General features: G+C 35.0%; 3 protein-coding genes across 3 annotated transcripts; 1 reads left to right on the forward strand and 2 right to left on the reverse strand.

The window, feature by feature from the left end:
* The first annotated feature begins 1672 nt into the window (after positions 1-1672).
* Positions 1673-7895, forward strand: LOC115990243. Its single transcript, XM_031114091.1, has 6 exons — positions 1673-1784; positions 4871-4889; positions 5167-5194; positions 6404-6429; positions 7163-7395; positions 7663-7895. Exons 1-6 carry the CDS (start codon positions 1673-1675, stop codon positions 7893-7895), a joined length of 651 nt encoding a protein of 216 aa, XP_030969951.1.
* Positions 7896-20299: 12404 nt separating this feature from the next.
* On the reverse strand, positions 20300-21556 carry LOC115992706 (receptor kinase-like protein Xa21). The gene is made up of 2 exons (XM_031116931.1): positions 20825-21556; positions 20300-20698 (listed from the first exon to the last, which is right to left on the reverse strand). Exons 1-2 carry the CDS (start codon positions 21531-21533, stop codon positions 20325-20327), a joined length of 1083 nt encoding a protein of 360 aa, XP_030972791.1. The 5' UTR covers positions 21534-21556; the 3' UTR covers positions 20300-20324.
* A 111-nt stretch (positions 21557-21667) lies between these two features.
* On the reverse strand, positions 21668-23521 carry LOC115990244 (putative receptor-like protein kinase At3g47110). The gene is made up of 3 exons (XM_031114092.1): positions 23505-23521; positions 22249-23420; positions 21668-21972 (listed from the first exon to the last, which is right to left on the reverse strand). Exons 1-3 carry the CDS (start codon positions 23519-23521, stop codon positions 21668-21670), a joined length of 1494 nt encoding a protein of 497 aa, XP_030969952.1.
* Positions 23522-25308: the final 1787 nt, after the last annotated feature.

Here is a 25308-nt window from a genome sequence, read left to right on the forward strand (position 1 = left end):
CAGTTCCAAGATTTGGTTAGGTCTTCCATTGTATCAGAGAAAAATAAAACTAAAAAAGTGTATCCCAGTAACCCACGAAGAAAAAACCCACAAAGCCTCATAGGTAAACTTGTTACCTCGAGGTACGACGACACCTTCCAGAGAAGGGATTGCAGTTCTACAACCTAGGAGAAGAGGGAAGACCTGCTTTTGCTAGCGAAGAGAAACTTTCTTCTTCTTTTTTTTTTTAATGAGGAATGTAAAATGATACAAATAAAATGTAGATTTTCATTTTTGATATATCAAATAGTTATTTGTATCTTTTATTTTGTTATATTTTTCTAATACTTGAGGGATACTAGTTTTATTTTTCATATAAAATGTGTCATATATCCAACACCCTAGGTATACTAACCCAACATATAGGGAGGATGCTTCGATACGTGACCACAAAATTCAATGTTGTTCAGTAATTAGATCAGACAAAGACAAACACCTATAATTCGAAGGAAGCGATCAAGAATATTTCCTAGATAGGAATTGTGAGATTCGTTAGTTCACATGGAGAAAGGCTAAGTGGCCCTGGTCTTGAATACATGGGGGAAAGAATTTGTGTTGTTATTTATAGGTGTATTGTAAAAAGCAATAAATTTGAAAGAAATCATTGGTGGTACTTGACCTTTAAAAAATTAATAATTTGAGCAACTGATAACGACCAAAGGCTTTTTGAAGTTTAACCATTTGCTCACTAATAATGACCAAAGGATTTTTAAAGTTTCAACTAGTACTTCAAAGTTCTACTACTTGACTAGAAGGCTTGCACAATTGGTATACTTAACAACTGACCATGCTGCTTTGGGCTCTGGTACAGGTTTTGGTTGCCATGCTACTTGGGGCTCCGATCCTATTACTGTCTATGTTGCTGCGGGCTCTAGTCCAAACTTCAATCCTTCTACCGGCCATGCTTTAGGCTCTAGTAGACGCTCCAATCCTACAACTGACCATGTTGCTTTGGGCTCTGGTACAGGCTCCAGTTGCCATACTACTTCGGACTTTGGTACAGGCTCTAGTCCTACTATTGGACATGCTGCTTCAGACTCTAGTCCAAGCTCTGACCCTACTTCTGGTCATACTGCTTCGAGCTCAGTCCAGGCTCTAGCCCTATTACTGGCCATGCTACTTCGCCCAACAATCCTACTCGCCATGCTGCTTCTAGCAAAGATCCAACTACTGTTTTCTTTAATGCTGCTTTCTTCAACACTGCTCCATCATCATCAGATTTTGATGATGAAGTGCAGTTAACCAATTGAGTTTAGTGCTGTTCAGTGCAATATTGCTTGACCATTTATGTGCTTGGCTCTGTTATGCCATTCCACCGTTTTTTTTTTTTTTTTTCAAATAATGAGATCGATCATGTCTAAAAATGTTTTTCCTTTCCTCCTTTCATCTCTTTCTTTTCTCTCTTTTCTCTTTCTTGCTTCGTCCGTTGCTTCTTCTCTTTCTTCTTCACCAGTGCTATACAAAGTCCTTTTTTTGTTCTCAAAGAATGGTCTTTTTATACATATGGCAACCAAACCCTCCTGACCATTGATACACAGTTTGTTCTCAAAAGGTTGATTTGGGTTTGCCAAGAATTTGGGTTTTTTATTTTTACTTTTAATTATATCCTAAGGTGGACTTATCTCAACTCAACATGGAAGAGGTGGAGAAGGAAGTTTTGGAGGATCGTCCTTCTGAGGCTGCCATGGAAGAACTTCTAGAGGATCGTCCTTCTAGAGTGGCAATGGAGGGTGGGGTTATACCAGGTGTAACTGAGAGCCTCCCTACAGATCCTTCCCTCCCTAGTCTTCCTTGAGGATTTTCCTTATTTTTGCAATGCAAAGACATTATATCCCCCTTCCTTGAGCTCGTCTATTTTAAGCACACAATTTAGGAATTTTTTTGTCATTTTGAATGTTACTGAAGCCATTTCCAAGTTGCATGAAGAGGTCATATATTTTCATCTTCTCTTTTAGGTCACGTCTGAGTGATGATGTTGTTATGTTCTAACAACATTCTTCTGAGTCATGTATGAATGACATTTTAACAACATTGTTTGTAGGTCATGTAGGAATGACACTTTTTGTTATGTATTGATAACATTATTTTTGGCCACAGATGAATGACGATCTTGTTATGTATTAATAACATTATTTTAAGTCATGTATGAATGACGATTTTGTTATGTATTACTTTATTCTAAGTTATGTATGAATGACGATTTCATTATGTATTAATAACTTTACTTTAAGTCATGTATGAATGATGATTTTGTTATGAATTAATAACATTATTTTAAGTCATATATGAATGAAAATTTTGTTATGTATTAATAACATTATTTTAAGTCATTTATGAATGATTATTTTGTTATGTATTAATAACCTTATTCTAAGTCATGTATGAATGATGATTTCGTTATGTATTAATAATTTTATTTTAATTCATGTATGAATGACGATTTTGTTTTGTATTAATAACAACATTATTTTAAGTCATATATGAATGACAATTTTGTTACGTATTAATAACTTTATTTCATGCATGAGTGGTGTTTGTTAATACGTATTAATACTTTTAAACGTCATGTATTAATGATGATTCGGCTAATGGTTCGTAATATAAGAATCTGGTACATATAATTCCTGAATAGTACTTTTGTGTATGTTTTATTGATAGAGAGACAAAATATTCCTTCGTCTATGTAAAGCAGATAACAATGAAAGGAAAAAAAAAAAAAAAGTAAATATTATAAACATTTTGGAATACTTTGGGACAGTTCTTACTGGTAGTATCTCTTTAAGTGTTCTATGTTCCATGGATGGGTAGTTCTTGGCCGTCCAAGGTCTTTAGGTAGTATGATCCTTCTCTGGAGTGGCGAATGACTTGGTAGGGCCCTTCCCATGCTGGGCCTAGTTTCCCTTGGGACGAGTCCTTTGTTGCTTGTGAGACCTTCCTAAGGACGAGATCACCTACGTTGAATCTTCTCACCTTCACCTTCTTGTTGTAGTATCTGGCCATTGCTGCCCTGTATTTTTCCATCTGCTTCGAAGCTTCGTCTCTCACCTCGTCGATTAGATCCAAATTATTGTTGAGTTCTTAGTGGTTCCTCTACTCTTCGTATGCTTTGACCCGGATGTTCGTCAATCCTATCTCCACTAGTATGACAACTTTAGTTCTAAATGTCAGTTTGAATGGTGTTTCTTCGATTGGCACTCTTGTGGTCGTCCTGTATGCCCATAGAACATTAGGTAGCTCTTCTAGCCATGCCCCTTTTGCCCCTTTAAGTCGAGTTTTGATAATTTTGAGCAGACTTCTATTCATCACTTCTGTTTGACCATTAGCTTGAGGGTGTTTTGGAGAAGAGTAGTAGTTTTTGATGCTTAAATCTTGGCAAAATTTTCAAAACTTGGGGTTGTCGAATTGCTTCCCATTGTCTGATATGATTGTTGTTGTTGGCTCGGCTTCGACCCACTTCGTGAAGTAGTCGATTGTGATGATGAGGAACTTGTACTACTTCCTTCCTATAGGAAGTGGTCCCATTATGTCATTCCCCCATTAGGCGAGAGGCCACAGAGTGGTTATCGGTGCCATTGGCTCACTTGGTCTCGTTTGGATGTTCACGAAGTGTTGGCACTAGTCACATGCTTTGACGAGGTCATATGCATCCTTCTGTAGCGTTGGCCAGTAATATCCTGCTCTAAGTGCTTTTCCTGCCAAAGATCTCACTCCTGCATGGTTGCCACAGACCCCTTCGTGTATCTCTCAAAGTACGTAGTTGGCTTCTTCCTTGGTGACACAACGGAGATAGGGGAGAGAGTATCCTTACTTGTAAAGGGGGTCGTTAATAAGGACGAAACAAGTAGCTCTGATCTGTACCTTTCATGCTTCATTCTTTTCTTCTGGGAGTTGACTTTCTTTTAAGTAATGAATGATGGGAGTCATCCATTCGTTCCATTCTTGTATCTTCATCATTTGCTCTCCCTCTGTGCTGGGCTGTCCCCTTGTTTCCATGCACAACCAGAAGGCTTGCATAATTGGTATACTTAATAACTTGACCACAAAAAATTAATTAACCTACATTTTTGGGGTCTAAACAACCCATCATCATTATTAACATATAGTACAAATTAAATAATCCTAATGATAGCTTAGGGTATTGTCTAAACAACCCATCATCACTTGAATTATTAACCGAATTCATCACTTCAATTCAAATAAGTGGTAAATTTAATGGCATGGTGGCCTAAAGCTAAATTATATAATGAGACCAACGATGATAAAAGAAACGAGATAATAAAATGAAATTATAAACAAGTGTAAGGAATAGGAATAACAATTATACTATGTAAAGCATGTCTAAACTTAACTCTTATTTTCACATCACCTGCTATACAAACTCATAAGGGCCATAACCAAACAGCAGAAAAGGAGAAGGTTGGGCTGGGTTATGCTATCCGGCCCATTAGTTTTTATTTTTTATTTAGGACCCCTTTATTCAAAATTCACAAAAAAAAGCCCAGCCCAGCTAAGCCCCTGCAGTAAACCTCTTAGCCAGCCACAACACCCAACGGCTCTTTTTCTTTTCTTCTTTTCTGTCTTTCTTTCTTTCTTTTCTCTCTTTTCTCTTTCTTTCTTCCTCCGCTGCTTCTTCTCTTTCTTCTTCACCGGTGCTTCTATACAAAGCCCATTTTTTTGTTCTCAAAGAATGGTCTTTTTATACATATGGCGACCAAACCCTCCTGAACGTTGATACACAGTCTGTTCTCAAAAGGTTGATTTGGGTTTGTCAAGAATTTGGGTTTTTATATTTATTTTTAATTATATGTTGATGATTATTGAATATATGTAGGCAAGCTGTTTGTTGAAAGGTTTCTTAGAGGATTAATGGGTTGTTTTGGGGTCTGGGTTTGTCCATTTGTTATGGGTTATTGGGTTTTTTGTTTCTGAGTTTGAATGTAAAAGGGTTACTTAGAATGCTAGATGGGGTTTTTTAGGGTATTGGCTTTTTTTTTTTTTTTTTTTTTTTTGAATCTCTGAGAATATAGATTTTGAAAACTTGGATTTTTGAATTGGCTTTTTATTTTATTTTTATGGGATTTGTCGGGTTTCTAATGCTGTTTCCTTTGTTATTGTCTTATGAAACAGGTTGCAATCTGACTTGATGGCCTTAATGGTAAGAACCTTGTGACTTAACCTAAATTTGTCTATAATTGAGATGGGTTTTTCTTTTGTTATTGGGAAAGAACATAAGGTTTTTCAAAAAATAAAAAAATTGTGCAACCAAACGCTATCTTTGAACTCACAATTTGATTTCGGTAAGTGAAGATTTGGTAGTTTGGATTTGATTACTATTTGATTAACTTTATTCCTTGTTTTGCCACATTTTGCTTTTCATTTTCAGTTTGGGTTTTAGTTCAAATATGTTCATTTTTATAATGTTTCTTTTATAATAAAACATAACCCAATATTTGAATTTTTTTTTCTTCTAAAAAAAAAAAAAAAATTATGTGCTCTTTGCTGTCAATGTTTCTTTTAGAACTAATTGGTTGCTTTCTGCTAAGGTTCATTGACAATGCTTGATTACTTAAATGAAATAAATGCATTAATGAAGCGCAATGATAAATTTGAATACATGTGGCCGGCCCTGATTAGTTTGTTTAGGATTTATAGCTGACTCCAAAATTTTTGGATTGTGTCTGTGTCTGTGTTTGTTTAGGATTTATAACTTATTTGGTAAAGAGTGAGGATTTGAAAAATTGTACATAAGAATCTTAAGGCTTTGTTTTTATTTTTGTTGTTGTTATTGTTCACTGTCCAATCTTTGGTTACTTTCTTTCATTTCATTATTTTAGGCTTCTACTTCCAGTCCACATGAATATATGCCCTTTGGATCATTTTATATTTTTCTATTTGTTACTTGATAAAAATTAAAATTATATCAAAGTGAAAGAAAGGTCACCATGTTTTGTCTGTTGCTTTGAGCAGTTAGCTTTGTGTGTGAGTTATTGATGCAGCTTTTTTTTTTTTAATATTACTTTTTCTATTAAGAGCTTCTATTTTGAACATTTCAACTGTGGTTTATGTTTTGGTGCAAGTTTACCACCAGTTCAAACATAATGCATCAAAGCATAGTTTTGCCTTCTGGATTTTTACATTGTAAATCCTGGTTTTAAATTGTTTTGTCCCCACTTTACCTGTGAAGGTTTACTGATATGGAAGCATCTGGTTCAAATGTACCAATTATGATGCGTTTGGAACTAGTGTTGATGGGTTTGCCTGATGCGTTTGGTCCTACATTTTCTTGGTAGACTATTCATTCTGCCTAATAGTCTAATTAATTGATGTTAATTGGAAATAGTGATGTTCCTACTGTGTTTTGCAGATAATTGTGGATTTGATATGCAACAGGTATGCATATTGTCTTGTTTATATTGCTTTCACTTAAGAAGTATCCATTCTTTGGTAAATTGTGATTCTGTGATGCCACATCTCAGTAACGATTTATTAGAATGAACTATCTTGCTTTTGGAGGGCTTTACAGAGTTGGTTGACAATTATTTGCTGCTTCTTTCCTCTTTGAAAAATTAATGTTAAAACATGTCTTATTTTACCTTATAATTTTGTTGATATTGTTGGTAGTTTTTTAAGGATAGTTGAACTGGATAGACTAGATAAACGGAGAAGGCCCAAGGGCTCCATGTGACCCCAGTGAGCCAAAGGCCTGAAAAACATCTATGCAGAACCAAGAGCCACAAAGCTTAGGCCTTTCTAAGGAACTGCCCAATTCTCATAAGATCCTTGTATGGCAAATGATATAGATAGAGCCCCAGTTTATCTATGGCCTTTTATGGAATCCCAGGCTTGAATTAAAATGAGATACTACTAGACTAGTTGTTATTTAAAAAGTAAGAGGGGTTTTCATTTTCGAATGACTACCCATTTAAGCCCCTGAAGTTCAAGTTTAAGCCTCCATTATTACTTTAATTCCTAAGAAGAGTTTTGCTCTAAACATTAAAGATTTTAGGCCCATTAGTTTGGTGGGTAGCATGTACAAGCTGTTATCTAAGGTGTTGGCTAATAGATTGAGGGCAGTTTTGGATAATCTTATTTTTGAGTCTCAAAATTCCTTTGTTGGTGGTAGGCAAATTTTGGATTCTGTGCTCATTGCCAATGAATGCCTAGATAGCAAGTTGAAGATTCGTTTACTGGGTATGGTTTGCAAGCTTGACATTGAAAAAGCCTACAATCATGTTAATTGGGATGCCTTGTTCTACTTGTTGGATAGAATGGGTTTTGGGGTGAAATGGAGTGGGTGGATTAAGGCATGTGTCACTTCTGTCCGGTTTTTTGTCCTAGTGAATGGATCCACTAAAGGTTTTTAGGGAAGTTCATAGGATTAAAGACAAGGTGATCCTTTATCCCCTGTCCTTTTCCTTTTGATTATGGAAGTCTTAAGCAAGATTTTGAGAAAGACCTGGAATTGTGGTTTGATTCATGGTTTTCATATGGGACCAGTGAACTCTATTGGTGTTCGCATTTCTCATTTATTGTTTGCGGATGACACTATATTATTTTGTGATGCTTCTAGTGAGTAGTTGTTGTCTATAAGATTGGCCTTGTCATGTTTTCAAGTTTTTATAGGTTTGAGGGTTAATGTGGGGAAGAGTGAGGTTGTCCCTATTGGGAAGGTGAATAATCTGATTGCTTTGGCTGATATTCTTAGTTGCAGAGTAGGAAGTTTGCCTATGAAATACTTGGGGATGCCACTTGGTACTTCTTTTAAGACAGTTTCTATTTGGAATCCCATTCTGGAGAAAATGGAGAAGAAATTATCGGGATGGAAGAATACTTTATTGAAGAATACTCCTTTCTAGCCTTCCTACATTTTTTTTTTTTTTTTCCTTATTTACTATTCCTAAAGTTATGACTGATGGGCTGGAAAGAATCCAGAGAAATTTTTTATGGGGTTCTTCTGAGGGGAGTTTCAAATACCCTTTCGTAGCTTATGACAAAGTTTGCTTACCTTTTGAAATGGGTGGTTTAGGGATAAGGAATGTGGTGTCTTTTAATCAAGCTTTATTAGGGAAGTGGTTGTGGAGGTATGGTCATGAAGTTACTTATCTTTGGTGGAGGGTTATATCCACTAAATATGGGGAGGGTTATATCCATTAAATATGGGGAGCGTAAAGGGGGTTGAAGTACTAAAGTTTGTAGGAAGACTCATGGGTGTGGTTTGTGGCGTAGTATTAGTGAAGGGTGGGAGAGCCTTTCTATGCATTTTTCTTTTGTTGTGGGTGATGGTACCCGGATCCTATTATGGGATGATAGATGGGTTGGGGTTGATTCCCTTAAAACCCTCTACCTTGAGCTATATGTAATTTTGGCTGAAAAGGAAGCTAGGAAGGGGATAATGTTAGATATTGGAACTTGAGGTTTTATAGGGATTTTAAAGACTGGGAGTTTGCTGCATCTTTTTCTCTACTTGAATTTATTCAAGCTCGTCTTCCACGAGGAGTAGGCAGCAATTCTTTGTGTTAGGGCCTTAATGGAAGTGGAAAAATTGATACTCATTCCTTTTACAATGAGTATCTTTCCTTGGAAGGGTATTTGGAAAGTAAAGGTTCCAAAAATGGTGGCTTTTTTTTGTTTTTTGGATAGCTTATGATCGCATCCTTACTTTGGACAATCTCATGCTAAGGAGTCGCTCTTTGGCAAATCATCACTGCTGCATGTGCCGCTGCAGTGGGAAATCTGTGGATCATCTCCTTCTTCAGTAGCGCATTCTTTATGGGTTTTTATGCTTCAAGCTTACGATATTTAGTGAGTCTTGCTTAGCTCTGTGGCAAAAGTATTATTTTGTTGGAGTCATTTTCTTGGGAAGTATAATTCAAATATTTGGAATTTATATCCAGGTTGTTTGATGTGGACTATTTGGATGGAACGAAACCATCATTCCTTTGAAGATTCTGAGAAGTCTTTGGTTGAGTTAAAAGGCTTGTGTTAGTGTAGCCTTTTTGATTGGTCTTGGTGTTGGGGTTTTACAGATTGTTCTTCTCTTAGTTTAGTTTCCTGATTATTGTTCTATATGTTTTTTTTTTGCTGTTGTCATCCTCATGAACAAATTGTATGTTTCTTTTTTATTTTTTCATCAATAATAGTTCTCATATTACCTATCAAAAAAAGAAAAAAAAAAAAAAAAGGTTTCAAGGTTTAGGGTATTAGGTGTAGGGTTTATGGTTCAAGATTTAAGGATTTTGGGTTTAGGATTTAAATTTTTGGATTAAGGGTTTAGGGTTTTAGGATTTAGGTTTTAGGGTTTTAGATCCATAGACCTATGCATTCATTTGTCATCACTTTGGATAGATTATATCTTATGTTCACATGTTCATACACCTCCCATGCCCATGCATTCATATATCATATGTTATTCTATGCTTTGGAAAAATTGCAATTTAGTTTCCTAACCATTGCCATGCAATCACATGCTTAGCTATACATACATTTTAATGTCATTTTCTAACATAAATTGCTCACATACCAATGCATTTCACTTGACATCTCATAGGGTAGACTATATGTGGTCACCTAGGATGCACGGACACGGCAAACTGGCTGCCGCACCCGTGTCTGACGCGGCGACGCACGAGGGACACCGCTGCCTGTGCGTCGAATTGCTTCCAGTTTTTTTTTTTTTTTTTCATTTCGCGATATGCGCCGACATGGGCTGATTCGCTCTGAATCGGGCCGAATTGGATCGTATCGGCTGAAACCGCCGATACAGGCCAATATGATATAGGCCAAAATTCAAGTTAAAAAAGAAAAAAGTGCAAAACACACCATTTCAACTCAAACTAACCTTCAAAACCGAAAACCCTAAGTCATTTGTGAATCATTTGCTCAGCCCCTCTCTACCTCTCGGCTCTGTCGTGTCTCCGTCTCCCCTCTCTACTCTGAGCTCACCGTTTCAACTGAATCAACTCAAGCTTCAAGCCTTCAAAATCTCGGTCTCAGTTTCAACTCAAGCTTCAAAATGTCCACTCGGTTTCAACTCCCAACTCCCAAGATCACTAACCCAAGTCACCCAACTCTCAACTCAGGTATCAAAGCTTCCCTTTAGAACAATAATTATCACACTTTTTTTTATTGTACTCACCATTCAATTCATACACTGTTCCATGAACAATATTTTTATCTAGACTCCCTATTGAAATCTCGGTCTCTTTTTTTTTTTTTTTTTAAATCTAGACTCCCTATTGAAATTATTATTTTTATTACGTCAATAAATTGTGAATTACTTGTATGACCGTATAAACATATTAAATATTTCTTTATAAAAGCTGCCTGTAATAGTGTAATGTTGTGAACTTGGGAGCTATGACTTGGGTTTGATAGTTTATTTAGTTATTATATATTTGTCAATATATAATGTTTAGCAATATATAGAAAAAAAAAGGTATGCTTAGTAATATATAGAAAATATAAATAAAAATATTTTAAATAATTTTTTAATCGCCACACCTAGCCGCACCCGCATCCTATTTTTTCAAAAATTGCCGAGTCCCGCACCCACACCTGTACCCGCACCCAAATCCGGAAACGCACCTATGCTTCATAGGTGGTTACATGCTCAAATATCCATGCCTTCATTTGTCATCACTTAGGATAGATTATATTCTATGCTCACACGTTCATGCACCTCACATGCCTATGCTTTCATATATCATATGTCCATACTTGCTCATATGTTTGTGCATTTTACTTGTCATCCCTTAGGTTGATTGTGCATGTTCACTTGCTTCTAAAATTTTTCAAATGTCAAAATTTTAAGTTATCCATTTGTCAGCATTAAACCTTTATATCCCTTTGTTGTCTCTTTGTGCCATTTTGCATGAGAAAAATGCATTTATGGGAAAAAGTGCAAAACGAACTTGTTATGCTATGCTTTGGAATGAGGTTAGTTATATTTAATTTAAGAATGCAATTTACTTTTCTAGCCAATGCCATACAATCACATGCATAACTATACTCTTTAGTGTTATTTTCTAAGATAAATTGCTTAAATGCCCATGCATTTCACTTGTCATCTCATTGGGTAGACTATATGTGGTCACTTTTTTATTGAGTGTTAAATGTGATTTAGATTTGGGTATTGTGGGTGGATTGGTTTTGATATAGGAATTTTGTTTTTTAAGTTGAGGCTGTTTTTCTTTTCATTTGTGGTTGAGATTTTCTACTGCACTCCCCATAGAATTGTGACTACCCAATTGAAGTTTTTCATCGAATTTGATTCTTGGTTGACGTTTCTTACCTTGAATGGTGCTGGATTAATCCGGATAAACTATGGACTTCAATTTTTCCTTTTCAATCTGTATGATTTCATCTTTTTATGTTTTTACTTGCTGCTACTTATTAATTTATATAAAAAGTCGTAGTTTATGCCTTAACGGCTATGGATGTCAATATAATTTTTATACATGGTTTATGCCTAGCTTCGGGATGGCTCTTTGCATGAGTAACTGTTACATCACTGGAACCAAATGAGGGCATTTTTGTTGGAACAAACGGTGTTAACTCTCTTTTTTGGTTGGTTAAGAGGAATTCTGATGATAGGTTTTGTTGGTGATTAAAAAAGAAAAAAAAAGATATTTGGATGACCAATTTGAATTTTGAACAATTCAGGAATTTCAAGATGACAACAGTGTGTACACTTTGGGGGCAAAGGTTGCAGGATGATTCAGGTGTGGCATTGTGATGCAGGGATTCTAAGGGGGCTTCTGTTTAGGCTTATAATTGATTAAGGGAAATGAGAGTTGCTTAGAACAGTGAACAAGTTGTGACAAAAGCTTCTTAATAGAAATCCATCTCTTGAAAATAGCACTAGGCTAATCTATGTAATTGCATTCAAAAACTAATCACAAAGTAACTACAATGTGGGACTTATACTATTTGTTTGGCATTGGAGCCTTCTAGATGCTTGACAAGTGTCTAAATCCTATTGGCTATTGCTTAAGCAATCATCTAACTAACTTACTATTCACAAGAGGATTAGGATGCAACAACTTGAAATGCCCTGCACTGCATCAGGACTATCTCTCTTAAGAAGAACTTGACCTCAAGTGCTCTTGATTGCCGCAAGATTTGTATGAATTTCTAGCCTTCTAGGATGATGCAGTTGCATTGTGTAATGAGTTTTCTACTCTTGGCAGCACACCAAAGGCTGCTGCTTCTGCACAGCGAAGTCCCACACAACTGAACCAACCTTCATCTTGACCATTGGCTTGGGGTTTACTTTCCTTTTCTTTGGTTGCAAATAGTAGGGCTGTACCATATTGTACATAATGTGTTTGCTACACCTTCTACCATGGATGATTTTCCTATCATGTTGACGTGGCCTTCCACTTGCAAGTAAGAGATGACAAACATTCATGGTGTTCCCATCATAAAGAACACAATCTTGAAAGCTATTGATTGATAAGAACCCCAAGCACCCTCTTGAAACTCTAACTTCACCTCCTTCTTGCTCTATATCAGCATCTACTTCTTCCACAAATGGATCATACACAGGTTCTAGAATGCATTCCTTCACTTTATTGTTTTCAACTGGCAATATGCTATCACTGACTTCCTCTTCTTCTTCTTCATATTGATCATACACAGGTGCATTCATGAGCATATCTTCCTTGGGTGCTTGCAAGGTATTATCAAGGATCAAAGTTATACCTTCTTCTTTAATCCCTTCTGCCATCAAGGATTTTCCTTCCAACTGCATGGCTGACTTCCACTTGTTAGGGGCTTCAAAGACTTGTCCTCCACAATTATAACACTTGAAATTGCTTGTGCCATGCTTGCATGCAATGGCTGCCTTTGATAGACCAGGTACTGCATTAACAGGAAAACATTCTGCTGCATTTCCCTTGTCCTTCTTGGTCTGCCAATAATTATTCTTGGTTGGCCAAGATTGCTGCCAAGGACTTGCACTTGCTGTTACTTGGTTTCTTGAGGCCTCAGATTGCAATGACTTCCTATGCAAATTTTGGAAGATAGTCTGCATGTAGTTGAAAGGCAGGAATTGCTTTTGTAATTGTCTCTTCATTTTGAACCATTCTTGCACCTTTCCTTTTCACATTCTCACTCTTTGGACCTACAATTGCCTCCACCAAACAAATGCACTGCCCTTGAGTTTATTTGCTACCAAGTTTTCACCTTCTTGTAGTCTGGTACCTCATGGAAATCAAAGATTCTTTCCACTTGGTTAAGCTAGTCCACGAATTTTTCATGATTAAAGCTACCATAGAACTTAGATAACTCAATCTTGAAGTTGGATTCCCACTTTTTCTCATAATCCCTTGGTTGCAGAACAGGAATTTGCCTTTTATGTCTTATCCTTGGGTTGTAGGCAAAAGGATCCTCATAGCTCTCTTCATTTGATGCCTCACTTCCATGATAATTGTGGTTGTTTGGCTGCTGTATTTCGTCTCTTCGAACCTGCTCAGTCAAGGCATGGATTTGCCTCCTCAACACTTCCACTTCATATTCTAAGGCAAAGTGCTGCTCTAAAACTCCTGGATCATTGGCTGCATGAGTCTCCAAGGCTGCCTCTTGAACCACTACTTTCATCCCTTTGTCCTTCCTTTCCTTCTCAAACACCATCTTTCACTACTGCAGCATCTTGCCAGCACAATTGAAGGCTTCTATTTTGATAAAGGTAAGGTATTAAGGCTGGGAATGAAATCAAGATAGGATCTTGACAGGTTCTTGATGACAGAAAATGAGAAACAATACAAGAACTTAAATCCTAAGGATCTCAAGCTCTGATAACAATTTGATGAGGGGATTCTAGAGGGGCTGCTGTTTAGGCTTAGAATTGATTAAGGGAAATGAGAGGTCCTTAGAACAGTGAACAAGATGTGACAAAATCTTCTTAAGAGAAATCTATCTCTTGAAAATAGCACTAGGTTAATCTATGTAATTGCATACAAAAACTAATCACAAAGTAACTACAATGTGGTACTTGTACTATTTGTTTGGCATTGGAGCCTTCGAGATGCTTGACAAGTGTCTAAATCCTATCGGCTATTGCTTAAGCAATCATCTAACTAAGTAACTAACTATTCACAAGAGGATTAGGATGCAACAACTTGAAATGCCCTGCATCACATTGGGTTACATTCATCAGGTAACCTTTTTTGAGATAGGACTATTTGGCGGAGTTATGAATTTTTTTTATGCTTCGCTGCATAATGGAAGACGGTATTGATGATACTTGTAAAATTTTCAGCTTGTCAAGGTAGCATCCACTTCCGATGAGCTGTCACTGCTCATTCACAAAGTAATGATCCCCTAATATGAAATTATTTTTTAAATTACAATGGGAGAGATGTAAACGAACTTTGAACTTATAAATCCATTCATATTCAAGAATAATAGTAGATTTTGATGTTAATACTGACGGTTTTCAAGAGGCTTTGGACAAGTAGATTTTGTTCTTCATTTTTCTGCTGCCCGTTATTCTCATAACACTAGATTGTCTTTCATTTTTGTTGTTGTTCAGATTTGCCCAGTTCTTTATTAAACCTTTGTTGACAGCTGATGCTACCACGAGGGAAATCAAAGCTGTTGATTCTGGTTTTTTTTTTTTCTTTCTTTCTTTTCTTTTCTGGCTCTAACACTGTTACTTGCCTCTTTTTTTATTTATTGTTGATCATCTCTCTCTCATGCAGAGAATCAGAAAAACTTGTCTGATGCTTGGAGAATGAAACAGGTACTGGTTATTACCTTTGCTAAGCATTGGTGCTCTATATATGAATCCTAAGATACTATATGAGTGAAATTCAAGGCAGTTGATAGTTTTTTAGGAAAACAGATCTTTGAAATGAATGTAGAAACTACTCTCATATCTATGGTGCTACCATTATTACTATAATTCATTGGTTAGATATATGCCATATGGCCTGTATGTTTAAATTATTTTCAGATAGAGGCTTCCTCTTTTTAAAGCTCTAATATTTAGAAGCCTTTTTGGAATTTGGCCTAATAGTGTTTTCCAATTTCAACATGAGTTTTTTTCCTTTTGGGTCAGCCCCCTGTACAGCTCCATTAGTTGGATCAACCCAACTAAGTAGTCATTCCCTGTTTCATCAATGGTTATCGGAAGCGTTTTATAAGGGTGTCTCTGTTGAACTTTGAATTGCTAGTAGAAAAGAGAACAAAAAATTATGTACCGGATAGGGAATCTAAAAATAACTGAATGGATTCCTTAGAAGTAAAACCCCACTCACAAGACCAATCAAAGAAGGTCCCTGCAAATAAAGCTAGGTGCTGATCCCTGGCAAGCTCCATATCAGCCACAGATGCCTCCCTATAAGTGGCAAGCTCCATATTAGGAGAAATTATTTTTTACACTGGGAGGACTGCTGATGTGGTCCTCCCTGACCAACAAGATGATGTCATCTATGTAAATGTATGTATGAGTTTCCTAATTAGCACAAGAAATAAAAAATAAAAAATACCAAATGATGTCACATTTGTATAAATAACAGTATCTTATTGGTTGGGAAGTCGGGGAGGACCACATCAGCAGTCCTCCTGATGGGCCTAATAATTTCTCCCATATCAGTCACAGATGCCTCCCTATAAGTCGCAATGAGGGAAGGTTATTGTATGATCAGTGTTTAAATGGTTTCATTTTTTGGGCTCTAGTGAGATCACACAATAAGCTTGCTTTCTTGGTTTTTAGTATTGAGCAATAGCGGGGTCTCACGATAAGAATTTCTGATCAATTTTGTTTAATTAGGGTAGCGTTTGGGATTAGAGTTTAATTAAAGTTATCTTATTTTATTATTTAGCTTATTTTTGCTACTATTCATGGGTCCCCACTATACTTTTTGGTACTATTCATGAATTCTACTATACTATTTCAGTTAACTTTTACTTTTATTTACAGTATTTTTAGCAAAAAGTTTTCAGTTTCAGCTAAATAAGTTGTTCTTAAATGGGCCTGGGCCCTAGGTAACCTCATGTGGAAAGAGTCATGAAAGGTTGAGGAGTCTGGTATTTTGAATAATTTTTTGATGTCTTTGCTTAGGTCTATAGTCTCCAATGGATATGATTTCCTCTTTTATGGCACTAGGTTGCAACTTAGAATCTCCCTTGTTATGGAAGTTCTAATTTCTTGACTTGGTAACATTAGGGGTGGCAATTCATGTTCACATGTCGGGTTCGTGTTGTGTCAACTCATAAGTATCCGACTATATGGGTCAACTTAAACCCGACTTGTTTATTAAACGGGTCAAGATTTCTTAACTTTAACATGACCAATTTATTAAACGGGTCAGTCATATTGAATTTTTTATCAAATTTTATCAAAATGGATAAAATTTTTTTGAAAAAACAAACAAATAAATATTTTTAATATAAAATTCAAAATTAATGAGTAACTGTATCACAACTAATCATTCAAAACTAAAGCATATTTCAATATCACAAATAATTAATCAAAATATGTCAAAGAAAATAAACCATAACAACTAATAAGTTATATACATAGGGTTTGAAGGGTATATTGGTAAAATATCATTTAATTAAACGGGTTCCATGGGTTGAACACTAACTCAACCCGTTTATTAAACGAGTCAGTCATGTCAACCTGAATATGACATGAACCCATTAAGCCTCAACCATAACCTGCAAATTTTGTGTTGTGTCGTGTCGTGTTAGGTTCATGGGTCATGTCCATTTTTGCCACCCCTAGGTAACATCATAACTTATTCAAATAAAGATAATCCCTAATTATTTTGGTCATAGATAATCATTCCTCTAGTGTCTCTAGTGTCTCTTAGGTTGTGTTCAGTTGGCAAGAATTTAAGTTGAGAATTTAAAATTCTTGGGAGTTACCAAAATTAGGGGTACTCAGTTGGGAGGACGGATGTTGATGTGGCCTAGGTGGAAGCTCATACTTTTTCCATCTTCCGTCTTTTCAACCCAACCATATGGACCATTAAAGACTTGGTGTTCCTATGCTAGTTCGAATGCTAAGAAAATAGCAGTAAATTCTTGCTAGAGTTGTGCTTTTTATTTCACCTTTTGAGCAAGATAACCTAGTACTTATGTTGCACATAGGAAAATTTAATGGCCATACCGTTACATATTATGTATTTTGTTCCTTTTATTATCACATTTTCATGTTAAACAAACCATGTTGATTAGTTTTATAGTGGTACTGGTAGTGTTCATGTGAAATATATACTTCTAATTGAATTCTCCTTGTGAAATTTGTTGCTTATGTATAGCTTCAGAAACATTTAAGTATGAAGGGTCATCAATATCATAAATTTAGCACAGTCGTTTAATTATTATTTTCTTGGAAGATTTGTGTTTAATTCGTAGTTGTATTTTAATTCCATAGTTTAATTCATATATTGTTGTAGACACCTTATTTCTTTCCTCAATTATGATGCATACCCTTTTGTGTGTGCATCCCCCTAATGATGAACTAATTACACAAGCATAAACTCTCAAATCTCTTTCTCATTTGCTGTGTTAACTTTGCTCTTAATTTTACTTTTTCTTGTTTTCAATCATTCTTGACCTCTATTTTATCAAATTCTCAATTTCAAAATATACAAAAATTCTTATTTTATTTTTTGTCCAAATCCCACTTTTTTATTTAAACTAGCTGAGTTTTATTTTAAAGTTTAATCACAAATCAATTTTTCATCCTTTTGTCCAACATTTGATTTTAGTGTCTAAAAAAAAAAAAAAGAATAGGCAATTAAAATGAGAAAAAAAAAATACAAAAAATGGTGTTGCTAGACGGCTAGTGATGGTGAGGCCTGCACGGTGTACCCCACCTGCGAAATCAAACAAGAGAAACAGAATTCTCATGTTCACTGCTGGCACTGCTTTGAACCGTTGGGTTCAGTGTGGAAGAGACAAAGCCAACAGCTAGTAGCTTAGAAATAAAAGGCAAGAAGTTAGGAAAAACAGGGGAGTCTTTCCAATGGGTGAAAATTGAACATCTTTGAGAGAGTGTCAAGATGCTCTCCAGTTTTGAAAAGGAAAATCTTTGATGGAGAGAGTCTCAAGGACTCTCTAATCATCAGGCTCCATTGAACAAATTTTAGAGAGAGTCCTACGAGTACAAAAATCAAGGGAATTTCAGTGTCCTTCATTTTTCATCTCTTAAAATCATTTTACCACACATCTTCGTTTCTAGTTCTTTCTGTCAAGTTTACAACAAAACACTGAGTGAGATTGAAATATTTTTGAGAGAATAAACCTAGTCGTGGGGGGTGGGGGGGAGATGAAACTAACCTCAATCCAAAAAGCAACCATATTCATTGCAAAATTACTCAATCTAAAAATAAAAACCCAACCTCCCAAGACCCCCAAAACCCACAAAATAAAATCCCACCGAACCTAGGATTCTCACACGGCCCAGAACTTTCACACTCTGCTCGAAATTTTCTATTCTTAATGCGTGTTATTATGTTTGTAAAAATAGAGGTGAAAACAGGGGATGTTGGATTAAAAAAGAAAAACATTAGGTGACTTAGAACATTCTTGATTATGGGCTTGTCAACGGGTTGGGTTTCCTTTAGGCTAGTCCTGTAGATTAGGTCGTGATTGAAAATAAGAGTTAAGTTTAGACATGCTTTGCATGGTATAATTGTTATTCCTATTGCTTACACTTGTTTATAATTTCATTTTTATCATGTTGTGTCTTTTATCATCATTGGTCTCATTATATGATTTTCAGTTTCTACAAAATTTATTGCTAAGAGTTGCACCACATAATTTAAATGTTTGTGAACATTGGGAGATTTTTTCTAATTGTTTTCCAACACTAGTAATACTTTTATTTGTGAATTTTCATAGTCTATATATATTATTTAAACTCTGATTATTAACAAGAGATTAATTTTTCTTGTGAACTAAGAAATTTTAAAAATACAAGAAATCTGGTGGGGTCTTTCCAAAATTACTATTTATAAAACCTAATAGGCTTGGTTGTATCTTGAAGACAAATTTGTGAAAATCCTTCAGTAATTTGTGTGTGGAGCAATTATTGTCTAAAGATAGTGATTTCATCGTGCCTCCTAGCCATTAAAGTTTTCTTGTTTGTTCATTAATTTTAATCATTTCTTACATTATTTGCCCATTTATTATCTAACATGAGTGTTTTCTGAGTCCCACATTAAGTATACACTAGATTGATTTAGGCTTTAAACAATTACAAGAGGTTTCAATTCTGATTAGATTAAATCCTTTTACAATATGACATAGTTGTGACTAACACTTTTTCCTTCCTTGTTATAAGTTTTTCTCATGTATCTCTTAATACTTAAATATAGAATGACAAGGAAGAAAATGAACTTCTTTAACAGGGGAATTTTTTCGTAGAGGCTATTAATTGGTATGATGTGGAAACCTTGTACGAGGAGAATGGTTAAAAACAAAAGCAGAATGTAATTGTCAATCAACCGCATTTTATTGTAGTTTATAGGGATTGTTTGCAAGTAATGCAAATATACTCCAATTCTTTGTTGGACATAACATATGTATCTTCTTTGGCTAGCTCCTACCATGTAAACCTTGTGGTGAAGCTTCCCATGAAAATCTTGTATAATAAACCGTCTTTTCTATAATTTTGTAAATCTTGTCTTAACAATCAGAGGCCGAATCCTAGTATAGAATTAAAATTATTAAAACCATGACTAAGTTTTTTTGAGATGAAAAATCATGACCAACGTGATTAGGAAACGTATCTTTGAAATTATATATGCGTGAACTTGTTTATCCTATCTTGTCAAGCATGGTTATGTGATTACTTTTGTTATTGAAAATTTGGTAATCAAAGCATGGCTATGTGAATTTTATTAATACAGTAACATGCTATTATTTGAGCTTGAGCTTTGAAGAAAAATAGATAATCAAGTGAAGATATAAATGATATTATTTATATATATATATATATATATATCTCTCTCTCTCTCTTAATATTGACTGTAAATATCACGATTAATTACAAATGAAATTATATAGTAATGAGATAATTTTGAGTCATTTAAACACACCTAAAATATAGAGATAGGATCAAATATAGGAACTCTATAGAATACTCTTCAATAAACCACAAGCATACTTGAGCAAGTTTTTCCGTCCATTGCTGTTTTGTTTCTGCAATAAGTAAATAGAAAACACCGTAAGGGTTTAAAAATCATGATATGTAAAAACTTAACACCAATGTAAAGAGGGTGAAATATTTGATTCTTCTAACCTTCCATATAGCCAAGAACGTTGCACTATATCCTAGCACTAAGCAGATTGTTCCTGACCAAATGCAACTCAGAGATAACCTTGCTAATGTCCCATCGTTCTTGTGGCAACATCATAGAGCATGCCACTCCAACTTTGACCATAGATATCAAACACTCTTCCGTTCTGTTTGTAGTGCTACATTTGTTATTGCCAGTCACTTCATCATCATTGTTTAAAAGTTTTGGGTCCATAATCTCCATTACACAGTTAGGCAAGGCCATGCTAGCATATTTGTGAAGGTTAAGGCCTTCACTAAACATACTATCTGTGGGTCTCTTTCCTGTTATCATCTCTAACAAAACAATTCCATAGCTGTATACATCCCCTTTAGTTGACACAACACTTCCTAGGCCATATTCTGCCATTCAAAATATTTGATATAGATAATAAAAATCACATTACAATTAGGGAGCTCAAAAAGTAATTATGGTAAATGTGGGAAAACATATGTTTACGATTAATAAGTTTAGTAAATTGTTGTTACCTGGAGCAGTGTAACCAATTGTTCCTCTTATTCCAATAGAGCTGCTTTGTTTTGGATTCATGAGTTCTAAAAGAAATTTTGCAAGCCCAAAGTCTCCAACATGAGCAATCATATCATAATAAAAAAGAATGTTGCTTGGCTTTAAATCACAATGAACAACTGTCATTGGGCAATAGTAATGTAGGTAATCTAGTGCACATCCAATATCAACGGCGATGTTTGCTCTTTGAAGAAGGTTCAGATTTCTCTCTGTTTGCCCAGTTTCCGTTTCAATATCCATATGTAACCAATTTTCTAAACTTCCATTGGGCATGAACTCATAAACTAGAGCTTTAAAATCATTGCCATGAAAATCCATACTTGAGCAAGAAGTTATGATCTTCACAAGATTCCGGTGACGAATATTTTTCAAGGCTTCACACTCAGAGATGAAGCTCTCAGAAGCCCCTCGGTGTTGAAGATTAAGTACCTTGACTGCAACAAGTGATCTATCCTCACCAAGAGTTCCTTTATACACTGAGCCAAAACTACCCACTCCAATCAAATTTGCCAAAGAGAACTCATCAGTAGCTTTAAGAAGCATTTGGTAACTCACTTTCAAAAGTGATTGTCTCAAGGAAGAATTTGAAGAGTTATCTTTTTCTCTCTTTTTGTCCAATAAAATAAGAAATATGACATCATGGTCATGGTAACTCCAACAATCACACATGCCACAGAGATCACCGTTGTGAATGCAAGAGACCACTTCCTTTTCTTCTTTGTTAAGCACCTTGGCAAATTTAATTCTAATATGCCCCCACAAAGCCTACTATTGCCAACAAATGATACTGCACTAGCATTTTTTTAAATTCCTTTTGTTGAAACCTCACCCTGAAAATCATTGAAGGATAAATTCAAATTCTTCAAGGACAGTTCCTCTAAGAAATTTGAAATTTGACCTGAAAGATTGTTCCTAGAAAGATCTATGTCTTCAACACCTCTCAAAGAACTCAAGGGTGTTGGGATTACTCCTTGAAAGAAATTGCCATCCATGTAAAGGTACTGAAGGCTAGTGCAGTGGCCTAAGTTGCTTGGAATTTCACCAGAAAGCTTATTATCAGATAACACTAATTCCACTAAATGAACAAGATTGCCGACCTCTGATGGTACTGATCCAACAAAAGAGTTTTGAGCTAAATTAAGTGAAATTGATAGCATGGAAATTGCAAATAGTTGCTTTGGAATGGTACCAGTGATATTATTTTCTTATAGATTTAACAACAAAAAATTTTGGCAATTTCCTATTCTTGACGGGATAGTTCCTTGCAATTTGTTATTATCTATGCTCAAATAATTTAGTAATGATAGGTTTCCAAGGGTAATTGGTAACCTTCCTGAAAGTCTATTCCCACCTAGATATAATCGCTGCACTTTTTGAAGATTACCAATATCACTGGGAATTGTACCTGTTAATTTGTTATCAGCCATATATAAGTTGGTCAAGTTGACCAGATTACAAATTCCTGAAGGAATTTCTCCAAAAATAAGATTTTGGCTAATTGAGAAAAATTTAAGCTGTGTTGAAAGATTGCCCAAAGCTTTAGGTAATGTACCTTCGAATTGATTCGCTGCAAGACCCATGTACTGAAAACTGCTACAATTGACTAGAGATTGAAAGAAATCCATTTCATCAGCATCTCCACTTCCTAAGTTATTTCCATAAATATTAAGTTTCAAAAAACGTTGTAATCCTCCAAAATTGACTGACACTTTTCCTGTAAAATTGTTCAATTCAGCTGAAAAGACTTTCAACTCTGAAGCATTAGATAATAAGACTGGAATAGATCCGGTAAATTGGTTTCCATAAATCTGAAACCATTGGAGATGAGGAAGGGTGAGGAATAAGTCTGTAGGAAGACTTCCTCCAAGATCATTGTTGGCCAATGCAAAAATCACAATAGACGAAAGATTGTATAAAGATAGAGGAATCATACCGGAGAATTTATTGTCACCTAGTCCAAGAAACGTTAAGCTTCTTAATTGACCCATGGAATCTGGAATATGTCCTCCCAGGACATTATAGGTGACAGATATACGTTGTAGAGAGCTAAGGTTCCCAATGAAAGGTGGGATACCTCCATTAAGATTGTTCATGTGAACAGAAAGCAACTCCTGGTTTGACAAAGATGTAAGCTCCACTGGGATTGAACCTGACAGATTATTTTTACCTACACTAAGGAACTTTAGGTTGGAGCAGTGAGAAAGGTTTGCGGGAATTTTCCCATTGAAGGAGTTGTTATACAAGAACAATGCTTCCAACCTGAATAGACGACCAACTTCATCAGGTATTTTGCCACCAATGGTGTTGTTGAAGAGCACGATTTCTCTAATGAAACTAAGGTTTCCTATGAATGGAGACAGGGAACCCACCAAACCTCTGGACTGAAGATCTAATAGGGAACCCACCAATACTCTTCTATGCTTGTGGCCGCATGTAACACCTTCCCATTCGCAGAAGTGGAGGGAATCATTCCAAGAGCTAAAAACGTTTTCAGGATCATGACTTATCTGCGTCTTGAAGGCTAACAGTGGCTGTCGATCTGTCTCATTCCCAATACTACCAGCAAAAACAGCAAGAGTTTAATTTATATGCAGCAGTACAATGAACAAGAGAAGGATGGCTTGGAAGTGAATCGAGTACAATAGTCTCAGACTCATTGCTGCAAATGAAGATCTCCCTTCCTTACTTTTTCATTTGCAATGTGCTGGTTTTGAGTTGTGTCTAGGCAGTGGACATGTTGATACACCAGGGTGTTGATGATGACAAAATAGGCGTCTATTCTACAGACTTTTAGACCTGTTTTTTTATTAACCAAAATAGCCGCCTATCACGTCGTATTCGTGAGCACATACTAAAAAATTCTAAAACAGATAAAATTGGCGTCTATTCTAGCCAAGAAGTGGCATTTTATTCAAGCCACTTGCTGACATAGTTGACACTGATATTGGTTTAGAAAAGTAAGAGACAGTACGTTGGAGAGTAAATAAATCCAAGACCAGCGTGCAAGTGAATGGAAAGTTGAATAATGGTCAGTAATGGTGACTAAAAGATAGAATTTTTAGCTATCTTTGATTCAGATTTCACAAAACTTTTTAAAATAAATAAATAAAAATTCAGATTTCACAAAGAATAAAGAAGTAATTATATATGATTTTTTTTATAATTCAAGTTTGGACTTATTCGAGATTTATACTTTATTTTCCAACCATAATATCACTTTTACCTTTTTATCTCTTTACTACTCTCAACCTTAATGTCACTTTTTATCTATCCCTTCCTCTTCCTTTTATTTTGGCTCTTCTTATACTCATTCTATTTCTATAAATATGTGATTCTTTCTCCCATTCTATACATATTTTCCCACATGAAAAAGGTTATTACTTTCTCTCTCTCTTTCATGTTTTATTTTTGTGTGAATTTTTATTTTTTGTATCTCTATTTTAGATTGATGAATTTATGTGTTCTTTAGAATTTGACTTTGGGTTGATACAATTTGTTTCTATGTTTTGAGTTTTTAAGTTATTATCTTTCTTTTTTTTCTTTTCTATGATTGCTTTTTTATTTTTAGTAAAAAGTAATACTTATTAGAATACATACGAAAATAGTAATACTAGTATTTTAAACCGGGTTTATAATACATTATATAATTAGAGTACAACTACAAAATGGTCTAACCTTTATAGTTGTAGATTATGGTTATAAACAGCGAAAACTAGATACATATAATCAATATGGGATAAACATCCTATTGCATATAAAGATAGTTTACAAGAATATAATGTTATTTTATTATAAAGCATGACTTGGATAATTTGGTGTTTGACTCATGACTATATTTTTTATTTTGACGCTTCTTCTTCTCATTTTATTTTCTATTTATCTCCCAAGAAAGGTAATTATTCTCTCTCTCTCTCTCTCTCTCTCTCTCTCTCTCTCTATATATATATATATATATATTATTTATTCTTTTTTGCAACTTTACTTTAGGTTGATGAATCATTGTATTTTTTTTTATAATACTATTTTGGTTTAATATGATTTGGTATTGTATTTTATTTTATTTTATAATTTTTAGATTTCTATCACAAGTCTTCTCTCTCCTTCTTATAACTTTTGTTTAATTTTTTTGACATAATACTTAGTAATTTTGGAAGTGAGATTTTGAATTTATATCAAAATACAATCTTGGTTATGTATTTGAATGTGTCTATCAATTATTAAAACTTCTCAAGATAAATATGTGTAGACAATATTTTTGTTTTAATTTTTCATTGATTTATTATTTAGTTATAACATCAAAACTAAAATAGATGAATATATAAAGTTAAAACTTCCTAAAATGAATTTGTAAAACGTATATTTATATATTTAATATTGTCAAAAAATTAAAAGTAAAAAATAAATATGAAAAAGAATAATGATGTGGCCAATGATGTAATGGATG

The sequence above is a fragment of the Quercus lobata genome, chromosome 5 (genome assembly GCF_001633185.2).
Source record: "Quercus lobata isolate SW786 chromosome 5, ValleyOak3.0 Primary Assembly, whole genome shotgun sequence".
Lineage (NCBI taxonomy): Eukaryota > Viridiplantae > Streptophyta > Magnoliopsida > Fagales > Fagaceae > Quercus > Quercus lobata.

Excerpts from the sequence above, each read along its gene's own strand:
- LOC115990243 (XM_031114091.1), top strand. The coding sequence starts at position 1,673 with ATGGAAGAGGTGGAGAAGGAAGTTTTGGAGGATCGTCCTTCTGAGGCT. Across the intron at positions 6,430-7,162 it reads GTGGATTTGATATGCAACAG|GCAAATTTTGGATTCTGTGC; the intron begins GTATGCATATTG and ends TGTTGGTGGTAG. Across the intron at positions 7,396-7,662 it reads AGTGAATGGATCCACTAAAG|GTTTGAGGGTTAATGTGGGG; the intron begins GTTTTTAGGGAA and ends AAGTTTTTATAG.
- LOC115992706 (XM_031116931.1), bottom strand. The coding sequence starts at position 21,533 with ATGTGTGATTGTTGGAGTTACCATGACCATGATGTCATATTTCTTATT. Across the intron at positions 20,699-20,824 it reads AATTGGTTACACTGCTCCAG|AATATGGCCTAGGAAGTGTT; the intron begins GTAACAACAATT and ends TTTGAATGGCAG.
- LOC115990244 (XM_031114092.1), bottom strand. Across the intron at positions 21,973-22,248 it reads TACAATTCCCAGTGATATTG|TACCATCAGAGGTCGGCAAT; the intron begins GTAATCTTCAAA and ends TTGTTGGATCAG.